The sequence below is a fragment of the Paraphaeosphaeria sporulosa genome (genome assembly GCF_001642045.1).
Source record: "Paraphaeosphaeria sporulosa strain AP3s5-JAC2a unplaced genomic scaffold CC84scaffold_6, whole genome shotgun sequence".
NCBI classification, from domain to species: Eukaryota; Fungi; Ascomycota; class Dothideomycetes; order Pleosporales; family Didymosphaeriaceae; genus Paraphaeosphaeria; species Paraphaeosphaeria sporulosa.
The window spans coordinates 130102-141525 of record NW_017253365.1 but is presented as its reverse complement, the minus strand read 5'-3'; the positions used below and the strand labels follow the sequence as shown (position 1 = coordinate 141525).

General features: G+C 52.0%; 5 protein-coding genes across 5 annotated transcripts; 3 read left to right on the top strand and 2 right to left on the bottom strand.

Moving 5' to 3' along the window:
• The first annotated feature begins 4439 nt into the window (after positions 1-4439).
• Positions 4440-5028, top strand: CC84DRAFT_1164833 (uncharacterized protein). Its single transcript, XM_018178576.1, has 2 exons — positions 4440-4751; positions 4837-5028. Exons 1-2 carry the CDS (start codon positions 4499-4501, stop codon positions 4950-4952), a joined length of 369 nt encoding a protein of 122 aa, XP_018034696.1. The 5' UTR covers positions 4440-4498; the 3' UTR covers positions 4953-5028.
• Positions 5029-6377: 1349 nt separating this feature from the next.
• CC84DRAFT_1164831 (uncharacterized protein) lies at positions 6378-7292 on the bottom strand (the record flags this gene model as incomplete). The annotated part of the gene is made up of 1 exon (XM_018178575.1): positions 6378-7292. A coding segment is annotated over one exon (496 nt), but the record flags the coding sequence as incomplete, so codon positions are not given.
• A 1020-nt stretch (positions 7293-8312) lies between these two features.
• On the top strand, positions 8313-8953 carry CC84DRAFT_787471 (uncharacterized protein). Its single transcript, XM_018187388.1, has one exon. It carries the CDS (start codon positions 8406-8408, stop codon positions 8778-8780), a length of 375 nt encoding a protein of 124 aa, XP_018034694.1. The 5' UTR covers positions 8313-8405; the 3' UTR covers positions 8781-8953.
• On the bottom strand, positions 8615-10280 carry CC84DRAFT_787563 (short-chain dehydrogenase/reductase-like protein sdr). Its single transcript, XM_018187389.1, has 2 exons — positions 9307-10280; positions 8615-9241 (listed from the first exon to the last, which is right to left on the bottom strand). Exons 1-2 carry the CDS (start codon positions 9937-9939, stop codon positions 8882-8884), a joined length of 993 nt encoding a protein of 330 aa, XP_018034693.1. The 5' UTR covers positions 9940-10280; the 3' UTR covers positions 8615-8881.
• A 351-nt stretch (positions 10281-10631) lies between these two features.
• CC84DRAFT_1217796 (uncharacterized protein) lies at positions 10632-11414 on the top strand (the record flags this gene model as incomplete). Its single annotated transcript, XM_018182933.1, has 1 exon — positions 10632-11414. The coding sequence occupies one exon, from the start codon at positions 10632-10634 to the stop codon at positions 11412-11414; it is 783 nt and encodes a 260-aa protein (XP_018034692.1).
• Between the last annotated feature and the right edge of the window lie 10 nt (positions 11415-11424).

Genomic DNA, 11424 nt, shown 5'->3' with positions numbered 1-11424 from the left:
TATCCAGCCCGCCACTGCAAAAACGGCTGAAGGAATTAATTGAAGCGGGCCGCTCCATCCACAGTATTACAATGGAGGACCACTGGTCCAATCTTAAGCTTGCAATCAATTGCCTTGCTGGGAAAGTGTTCTGTGTCGTGGATGCTCTTGATGAAATGGATCATGGTCATGATGATTTCCTCTTGTCTCTGGCAGCATTTGGTCAGTGGAAACCTCGTCAAGCAAAGGTTCTGATCACAAGTCGACCAGTATCAGCCGTGGAAACAGCCCTGAGGAACTCAAAGCTGCTGAGCATACGCCTACTCGAAAGAGACATTGACATAGACATCGACACATACGTCAATCATAGGTTGAGTTCAACAAAGATAAACTCTAGCGACCAGACCCTGATTCGAGATGCAATACCGGGCCGTTCTAATGGGCTTTTCTTGTACGCGAAACTTGCCCTCGATGGTTTCCTTGAGCCAGGAGCATGCATCGACGATGTGCTCAAAGCACTACCGCTCGATCTGCACGGCATGTACACAAGTTTGTTACGTGAACACGCGACAAGATCGGGTGTCCCAGAGCAGATCCAGATGCTCATTCTTCAATGGGTGACACACGCTACGCGTCCACTACGGCTTCTGGAACTTGCGGAATTGCTCAACACAACATATCGCACAGACAGCCACGGTGACCTGAAGGCGCAAAAAGACCTCGTTCGTGCCGCCACCGGGCCTTTACTCGAAATACTACCGGATGAAACTGTGTGTGTGTGTGTCATCACTCCTTTACAGAGTATCTGAAATGTGAAACACGAGAAGAAGGTGATGGCGGCTACCCGATTTTTCGTTTCGGCCCAACCAATGGTCGTCTTGCTATCGCGTGCTTGACATACTTGCAGTCTGGCTGCCTCGATAGTGTGAAAGTCTCCAAAGATCGTGATGTGCAGACCAAAAGCTATTCCTTCTTCCACACAAAGTCTGTCACTGAAGAGGAAAAGCGGATACGTTTGCGATATCCGTTCTTTGTGTATGCAGCCACTAATTGGTACAACCACGTGTCTCGATGCGCATTGGCACATTTCCCTCAAGCTTCTATGAATACTCTCATTCATAGCTTCCTGGACAATGCTGCAAGACGAAAAGCGTGGCTGAAGTTACAAGACGACAACGTTCATAGCACCACTGCGCTACACATTGCTGCCAAGTACGGCTTATCCGATTACGCTCAACATCTCATTGACATTGGGGCGGATATAAATTCGAGGGATGTGTCTAGCAAGACGGCTCTGTATCTTGCGGCCTCATCGGGACATGCAGCTGTCGTCATGAAACTGATACGTGCTGGCGCTGAGACTGACTCACCCGACGAGCGACGTGGTCTCAAACCTCTTCACGCAGCAGCAAACGAAAATCGTGCAGAGGTCGTGAGAGTACTTCTTGAAGCTGGAGTAGACCCTCTTACAAAGAAGACCAAAGAAGATCCTGGAAATTGGTGTGGCAATGCGGATAGATCTGTCGGACATACGCCATTGATGGTGAGGTCTATTTATTCTCCCACTGGCTTCGAGCTAATTCATGTGCAATAGTACGCTTGTCAAAATGGCCATTTAGAAGCTTTGAATGCTTTCATGCCATTCCTACACGATCTTGATGTGGTCCAACAAGCCTTGCAGTGGTCAGCATCCACCGGTCGAGTGAAGCTTGTACGCCGTATTTTACAACATCCAGGCGTACAGGTCAATGCTGAGGTGCGCGGGGATACCGCACTTATTGCCGCCTGTCGTTCGTCGGACTACGACACCATAGTGGCGCTGATCGAAGCCGGGGCTGATCCAGCGATTCTTGGCGAGAATCTCGGTCCAGAATTTGGTGGCATTGGCTCGGGTCGGGATTGGTTCTACATGGAAGAAACAAAAGAACAAAAGAATCGGGGCTTTACTGCATTGCATGCTTTGTGCAAGAGTTTCCAGGATCACAGCTTCCAGGCGTCCAACACAGAGGGACGGTTGGAGCTAGTCAAGCTATTGCTTGACAAGGGAGCCGATGTCCATCAAAAAGAACACGAGGGGAACACTGCACTTCACTTTGCAGTGCAAGACCCAGTCGTAATACGTCTGCTTCTCGATGCTGGTGCCGATGCGAATGCTGTGAACGATTCAGGAAAAGCACCATTGCATCTGGCCACAATCCCTGAATCAATAAGCTTGCTAGTTGAGCTGGGACAGGCTGACATCAACAAACCTCTTCGAGATTCCCGCCTCGGAGACAAGTCGCCGATACATTTATTGCTGGAGGGTTACCATGACAATGCGACGCTTAGGCTTCTTGAATATCGACCGGACCTGACCTTTAGAGACCAGAGCGGCAACGGCCCGCTCCACATTGGGCTCGAGAAAGCTGGAATTGCAGTCGTGAAAGCGCTCTTGGATGCAGGAGCCGATCCCAACGAGCGCAATCGCTTTGAGGAAACACCGTTGCACAAGATGCGGATGGATGAGAGGCAAATGACAGCACCATTGGAGGTCCTACTCAAAGCTGGTGCTGATATTAACGCGAGAGATGCGAAAGGTTTCACAGTTCTTTGTCAAGGAATTTGTGGTAAATTTTCTTCCCGTTTTGGGCCTAAGGAGCTAGAGGCTCTACTCCAGAAAGGGGCAGATATCGGTGTGCGCGACTTCGACGGTCGAACGCTACTTCATATGGCTATTTCGTCCTACAAAGGAGTATCACGCCAGACATATCACCGCAACGAAATGACCAATCTGGACTACCTATTACAGAAATGTATGGATCATGTAGATGTCGACTATCGTGGTAATTCCCTCCTGCATGAGCTGGCTTTGCACAACAGCGTGCTGGACCGATTTCATGCGTTGGAGTATCTTCCTCTGGTAGAACGACTCATCAATCTAGAAATCGACATCGACAAACGAAACAACGCAGGGAGGTCCGCTATTCATATCTTGGCTGCCAGACAGCCACACGAGCATCTGCCGTCTCAGATTCTACCAGGGTATCACAGCATGTTTGATTTTATGGTAGCGAAGTCAAACGACATCAATTCGTTTGACAATCAGGGCCTCACGGCTCTTCATTTTGCGAGTACTATCTCGCAACGAAACGTCAGGACACTGCTGCTCGCGGGGGCGGATCCAACAATCACCAGCCACGACGGATTAACCCCTCTTCATCTTGCGGCACGCGCACGCCAAAGCAACATCGTAGGCCAGCTGCTAGAAGCCCCCGGGATCATCGTCGATGCAGAAGATAAAGATGGACATACTCCTCTATACTATGCTTGCAGATCAGGAAGGCCGGAAACAGTTAGACTACTGCTCGAGGCGGGCGCGAATGCTTCGAGAAGTGAACTGTTCACCGCATGTGCTGATCACGACACGGAAAACGCTCTATGGGCCACCAACACCCAAGCCATGCGAATGACAACAAAAGCCGCTGGACTCACTCTGAAAGATTCAACACGACCCTGTATCGTGTTCTCGACGGATTCGAATCGCACTTACTTGGACCCGTACAGAGAGACCACTAGAATTGATGAGATCCTTGACATGCTAGTCGAAAATGGTGCTCACATACATCACCTGTATTACGAGCGTCCTGAAAGCGACTATGTCGTCGATTGTTTCGTGCGAGCCAGGGAAAGGCATTCCAAAGCCCCAGTATCATACCCGCATTCGCATGGTGCGCTCGGTTTCGCTGTGCATAGTGCGAAGATCTACAGAGAGGCTCAATTTCGCGCCGTTCAAGAATTTGAAATCAGCAACGATGGCCAAGGACACAAGGAACTAGTTTTCCACCTGCTGTTGCACCGCCAGTACCACACCATCAAGCTTCTTTTCGACAATGGCGTGAATTTTTTAGAAAATCATCGTTGCCATATTCCATTCATCAATATCTTTGTACGGGCCGGCTTAGCATCGCTTGTGCATGAAATCGGCGACCTGGAAGCCGAACGACAGTTTAAGACGGGGCGATGGCATGCCTTCAATAACAGCTCCATACCTGGGCTATCCAGGAAGCCGGATACAAGCGATAAAAGGACTGACTCTACGCTTTCTTTATTGGAAGAAGCAGTACATACACCACTGCCAAATATGGAAGTCTTACGTCTACTGGTTGAACGATTTCATCTTGACCCAAGCTCAGTAATTCATCATCTGGCAAAAGGCAAATACTGGTGGCATGTCGCTCAAGCTCTACCATACCTAATTTCTCAAGGTGCGAACATCAACATTCGAGACGCAAAGAACTTCAATCGCATTCCTTTGCACGTTGCCCTTGGCCAGATCTCTAGCGTGGGATCAGGTTATTTGGGACCTTTCCATACAGAGGCTGCAAGATTGCTTATCTCATCTGGAGCCGACGTGAATGCCGTAGACGAAGAAGGGACAAGCTGCCTTGCGCTTACATGTAATGACCTTGAGATGGTATGTACCCTTTTCATGATTTTATGGCTAGTTTTGCTAAACAAGCGCCCCATACAGGTTAAACTTATGATCCAAAATGGTGCAACTCTTGACTCGTCTGCATTGTTTGCCTCGATTCATTTCAAGCTTCCCAAGATCGTTGAAACACTTCTAGCTACAGGCATGGACCCGAACTTACGCCGGCCGCATAAGTCCAAAGACGGAGGATCTAAAGCTAGTGGGGTGTCCGCATTGGAGGAGTACTCCCTCTGGGTAGCAGCAACACAGCACGGGATCGCGGCAGATACGGCTACGGACAGCAAGCGCAAGGCTGGCGACACTGCAATCAGAATCGTCAGCCTCCTACTAGCTTACGGAGCAGATCCGTTTGCATTGTTCGAGAGAAAGAATCCGAATCACGTTACCAAGCGAGAAGAAGATCACGATGATTCCTCTTTCATTTCGGCAAACGAATTGGACGCGGAGCCTCAACTCGAAACGGGTTCAGTCCTACACAACCTTCTGGAGAATGGGAAGCTAGTCCACCCGATACTTGAATTGCCAGAGCTCGATTCACAGCGGAGGGACCCACGGGGACGTACTTTGCTACATGCCGCATGCCGAAGTCGAGCAGGTATTCATGCACCAATCGACGTTCTTTTCATTGATGCGGGCCTGGAAGTTGAGGGTCCTAAAGAGACTGCACCGTCATTTCTGCACCATCTCAGCTCCAATGGAGCGGACACACTCGCTGTGGACAATCAAAAACGGAACATCCTACATCTCATGCTCGCCGCGGTGAATGTTCATGCCTTCTCTTGCCACCCAATACTAAGGGCGCTCCCTCTTCTTTCCGAGGCAGAAACTGTCGCATTGATCAACCAGGCAGATGTTTACGGTAACACCCCGCTCCATCTAGCACTGAGATACGCCATATTGCAAAGCGATGCTTCGCCGGTAGAAGCCTTATTGTCGGCTGGCGCAGATCCCTTCGCGCAAGACAACCGAGGAAATACTGCTCTCCATCTTCTTGCATATCGCATAACGGAAAGTGAAGCGTCGCGTACGCTTTTCTCCAAGATGCTGGAACGCGGCCTTGACATCAACGCCAGAAATGCGGCGGGCCAATCGCCAGTCTTCAACCTAAACAAATCATTACCGGATTACTTCGAGCCGGTCGGAAACAAGAGGGCCGAGGTCGTAACACCTGCACAAGCCCTGACATTGTTTGAAGACGCAGGGGCGGATCTTTTCATTAGAGATGAACGTGGGGGAGGCTTGCTGCATGTGGCTGCTCGGTTGAAGGTGAAGATTGACGAGGATTGGATTATGCGCAGGAGTCTTAGGGACATTCCACGCCAGAAGCAGAATATAGTCGCCGCGAGATTTGAAGTTCTAGTGAACAAAGGACTAGATACGGCGCTGGAAGACGATCAGAAGAGGACCGCGCTGGATATTGCCGTTGCGTATGATAATCAGGGCATTCTGAGGCTGTTCGACAAGGACAATGTGAGGAACATGGTCAGGGTGGTTAATTTGGAAGCCGAAGCCGAGGCCGAGTACGATAGTGACGATATGGGTTTCTAAGCGGGCTGGCCGGGTTTGTAGAGATCATCTCAAAGAGAGTCGAGAGAGCAAAGAGAAAAAAAAAGGCCAAACTGCAGTAACAGTGGGCTGCCTCCTTGCCGAATATGACTATCAAAATTATACGCGATCGTTCCGACACAGCCGAGGCCGGCTCACGGCATCGACATTTGGACCAAGTCAAGGCACTATAATTAGCTTCTATACGCGGCCATGGATGTAGACGGAACCTATGACGACCAAGGTGCAAAGGTTGACGATCTTGTGCACCGTCACTCTCTGGATCAATTTGCGCGTAACTGGTCAGAGATGAACGCTAACGTTTGACAACCGAGTTGTATTTCAATGCCTCTCGCCCCTAGCCCCAACTTACTCTTCAGCTGCGTCTCCTTGTTGCTTCAGCTAGCAGGGTCCCGATGATCAAAGCCTGTGTTCCTGCGCGATACCATAGTCGGGCCGTTCTCGAGTCCGTCGCGGCCCTTCCGACCTTCCAGCGTTGATCGATCTTTCGTACGCGGGATGCAAACACGATCGTTACTTGATGATCGTGCGCATGGAATGCCTGGATCGCAGTGACAGCACAGCAGACGTCTCAAACGCGTACTTGCCATCTAACATCGTCATGGCAACTCCACCCGGCTGCGCGACGACATCACCTCAGCCACAGTGGGCACGACAAGCCTGGAATTAACCCTGCATTCCATTCACCGCCAAGTCGCCGAAAGGCTTACGGAAAGCTTGTGCCTTGCTTTAGTGAGGCATTTTCGGCGCCAAGTACACGCTAAAAAAGCTTGGTGCGACTTAGCGCTGCCTTCTCCCATCCGCACATGCCACAATCCCGCATGCCGGCGCCCACGGGCGCGAGCAGGTTACGAAAGCAACGTGCATGCACCCAATGGCGGCCGTTGAAGTGGAGTGCGGCCGTGGCTGACGTGGCTCAGCTGAGCTGGGATTGATTGTTTGCGTGCCGATTGAGGCGGGGGAAGGCCCATTGGCGAATGAGAGGCGCGAGAGTGGCAGGTTGGACGGGCACTTGGATAGATAGGACGGTAGGGGTGTGGCTGTGGTGCCGCACGGCGTGCGCCTTGCTCGGAGTCCAATGGCGCACGAGGGGAGGGCGCTTGGAACGACTGGAAGGGGAAGGCCTTGCTGCAGACCTGCGTCCAGGAGAGAGGTATAAAGCTGGCAGGTGCCCGCTTCTAACAAACAAACCTCCTCCCTCATCACCACCAATCCACCACCAATCTTCCAGCTCCCGCCGGACAATCTCATATCATCCACTCCAACACTTCTCATAGTACGACGAACACACTTCTGTCTTGTGCGGTATAGGCTAAGTCTAGACGCAGACACAACTCCTCCAAACAGTCACCATGAAGGGTAGCATCGCCTCAACCATCGTTCCCAAGCCCATCAAGCCCACCTGCGGCGAATCATGCGACTGCTGCGGCTGCGACGAGTCGTGCTGGTGCACTGTTATGTAAACACCGTACTCGAACAACACAAAGGACAGGATCTATCGGAGTTACATTGGGAGTCGGACAGCGAATGGCATAAATGACAAACCTTACTACCACACTTGTTTGTTGACGCTTCGTCTGGTGCTTTGATCTACAGTGCGAACCGTACCACACTACCTCGCATGGCAGACGTTTGGTCGTGATGGATGTCGGACTGTGTCGTCCAACACCGCCTGCTCTGCTAACTGCGCGGTAGTTCTATGGAAGGGCTTAAGAACGATCGTGAACTTCAAACTTAACGCATAGGATGCTTACTAGCAGCGCTCATTGTCCTACCTTGGCATAAGAGACTGCTTTGATATTCAGGTATGCGGGAAGAGTACAGATGCTTGCTACTCACACGTTCCAGAAAGCTTGGCCAAGCTACTGCAACTGAACTATCACCCCTCGGCTAGTTACCTGCTATATCACTTGACCACGTCGACATCACTCGAGCTATCCACAACCTTGTGAGCCCCTAAAGACCGGACCTTATATACACCGGAATCGGCATCTCCAGCTGTGTGAAACACCCAGGTCAAATACATCACCTCATTGTATCGATCAGAACTCGCCTCGATTTCGTCAACAAAACAAAGACAGTGTAAAGAGTCTGCGGTATCTAGGCCAAAAAGGCACTTGGAAATACTTCCGACGACATGGCCTTGGGCAGCATATGTTGTACCGTGCCGTGCTGTGCCGTGTCGTACCGTACTGCGCCACATCTATTGTCAGCCTCGCCGTGATCAACACTGGTCAAACATGATTCCCGGATGAAGTAGAAGAAAGTTGGAACAAGACATATGCACGAGACCATTGAAATGAGTCGTCAGAGCCTCAGTACTCACACATAACTTCCTCACCATCAACCTCTGGCCCAAAGTTCATATTTTATCACGTAAGCAAACTACATGACTTTCAGTCAACTTCCTTCTCTTCATCACACGAAAGTCCACCCTTTCGCCAGCCGAGTTCAAAACCCACGAGACACCAAATATGTCGAACTCCTAAAAGAAATCGCAGTGGACCATTTGCCGCTTACACACCCGCTGTTACATCGCTCGCACGAACGAGTCGGGGCCCAGAAAAACTTTACCTACGATGCGATCGCTGAGCTTGTCCTCCCGGACGAGGCATCCTTCCAGACCTTCTTTGGCATTATTTCGGAGCCAGATGCGGCCACTAGGATCGCTGCGCGTGAGGAAGCTTGCATTGTACGGGGGAAGGTGAGGGCTGTGGTTTTATGTGAGACGACAAGCACAACCTTGGAGAACGGCGACAGTTGAGGAGACTTCAGCTTTAGAAACTAGCTCCAGTGAGGGGTCATCGATCCGTCCTCTCGGTCTTCCCACTCAGGGCTCCTCCTGTGTGATATTTCGTCCAGCTATCATAGAGGTAGCACCGTATCCTCCTGCCTAATCATGCACCACTCTACGCTCTTGACGAACAACCGTCCCTGCATCTCTTCATCGTAGCTAGCCGGCGAACTCTCATCTTCATCTCTGAACAGGAAATGCCCTTCCTTGCCAGCAAGTTCGTCCGCAACCGCCAAGTCAGCAACATCTCTTGCTGCACCAGCGCTGGTGTTCATTCTGGGATTGAACCGCCTCCAGAGAGGCTGGAGGAAGCGCGCTATATTGATAAGAACACACCATAAAAGGGGAACATCTGCCTGCGCGAATACGCGTGAGTCAAGAAGACCTCCTGGATCGACTGCCAGGACGCAAATGCTTGACAGCGTCTTTTGCTACGTGACTCGTCAGCTTGGCCGGACGCGACGAGAAAATTCAAGAACGGAAATTCAGGACGCACCTTCTGCAGTCGCCGATTCAGCTCGTACATCAGCATCACACCCACCAATTTGCTCAGCCCATACCTCAAGAAACCTCTTCCCGCTTCTTCCCCGGGAGCATCTTTTTTATACTTAACCAAACTTTCCAAATCCTCCGGGATCACGGGCGGATACACTTCGAGCCCTGCTTTACCGGGCCAATGTGAATCACTCGACAAGAATACGATACGTCCCCGCTCTTCCATCTCGCCAAGTAGCCTGAGTACCAGATTGAAGTGTGACAGCGTGTTTACAGCCATAGTAAGCTCCAGTCCGTCCTTGGAGAACTGCACCCCAGCGTTGAGCGACCACGTCATCGCATTGCAGATGATGGCTGAGAGTTTAGGGTATTGGCCTTGTCGAATGCATGCAGCAACTTCATCAGCATATGACGCGACATCTTTGAGAGATGCTAAATCGATAAGTTCGATGCGCACATCGGCTTTGGGGTGTTTCGCGATGATCTCGTGGAGCTTTGTCGTGTTTGGGTCGCTGGATGAGGGGCTCCGGACGGTGAGGAGGAGTGTGTGGTCTGGATACGTGGAGAGGATGTAGGACACAAGTGCGAGGCCAAGGGAGCCGTTTGCGCCCGTGATGAGAACTGAACCCGCCATCGTGATGGACGCGTGCAAACTGAGACGCTGGAAGAAGTGGGAAAAGCACCTGCGGCGTCAAAGTAGAGCGTGAGTCTTAATAAGCTAGGTGGAAGACTCCCATATATGTGCCTGATATCCTTCGTTCTTATTAATTTTGAGGATTTCACCGTCGGGAATTAGATGCACCCACGCCGCTCGCTGTACACATGGATGAAGCGGGGAAGTGGGCTCTGGAGTGCCCAGGTGGCGCTAAACCCGGGCGGCTTCTGATAGATTGACTGCACCATATGCATCTCGCTCTGCGCATCGCCATCGGTTCAGGAAAACTCCTCTACAGTCGAGCGACGTCGTCGAAAAGCAAAGTAAACGTTATTAACGGCCACCAATATGGCCTTTCCTTTTCAAGTGACCGGCATTCCTGATTCGCCTGCCATGGCCCCCACAAGACCCCATACGGTAGCGATCTCCACCGGCAGCCCAAATGAAGAAAACCATAGCGAATACGGTCGCACTACCGCCTCGTGTCTGTAGCACCGCCTCACGAGGCTGTTCACGCGCAACCCAACAACACCATAAGTTGACGACCATTCCCACCCCTCAAGCACTACCCCTCACGACGTGTCCAGGACAAAGGAACTCCACCATGTGCCACAGCTCCAGATGAACAATAACCACTCGTGGACGTTTAAAAGCACCATAGTATCTCCAAGATGAAAGCCACCGTTAGGGACCTCCCAAGCAAGACGCACGCCACCGTCCCTTACCGCCGAAAAACCCTCCCCGCGCCCCCGCTCGTAATCTACTTCTTCGTCATCCTCTTCTCCGTCATCTGCACGCCCCTCTCCATCGCCTACGGCTGGCAAATCTACACCGCGCCCACCGCCGCCTACATCAACAACACGTGGGCGGCCACGGGCTCGGGCCTGCTGTACTACCTCCCCGCGCCCTTCACGCTCGGGCTCGCCATCTTCAGCACGTGCCTCTACAGAAAGAGGTCGGTGCCGATTCTGTACAGCCTGGCCACGGCGTGCACGCTGCTTGCGGGGTGGCTCGTCGTGCTGGTGTGGTGGACGCAGTGCCACAATGACCTGTATGGCGACTTTATGGAGGACCGGTGGTGCTATCAACGGGGTCTAAGGAGTGGGCGAGGGAGGCAGACGTACAGGGGTGTCGGGGATAGCTTGGCGTATGCCAGTATGGCGTTTGGGTGCCTCCTCATTATCATATTTCTGCTAGAGATCATCGGATCGGGGATGGAGTTGCACAAGGGGAGGAAGGTGGGGGTGTGGAGGTTTGCGATCCCGCCGAAAGGGCGGGGGAAGAAGGGGGGAAGGGGTACGGGGAGCGGCGGCGGGGATGCGGTGGGTGCGGCGGGGTATGGGGGATTTTGGGCTGTCGATGCAGGTGGTGGTGGTGGCGATGATGGGGGCGGAGGAGGAGGAGGAGGAGATGGTGGAGGCGGGGGAGGCGGAGACGGCGGTGGTGGTTGTTGATCTTCACACT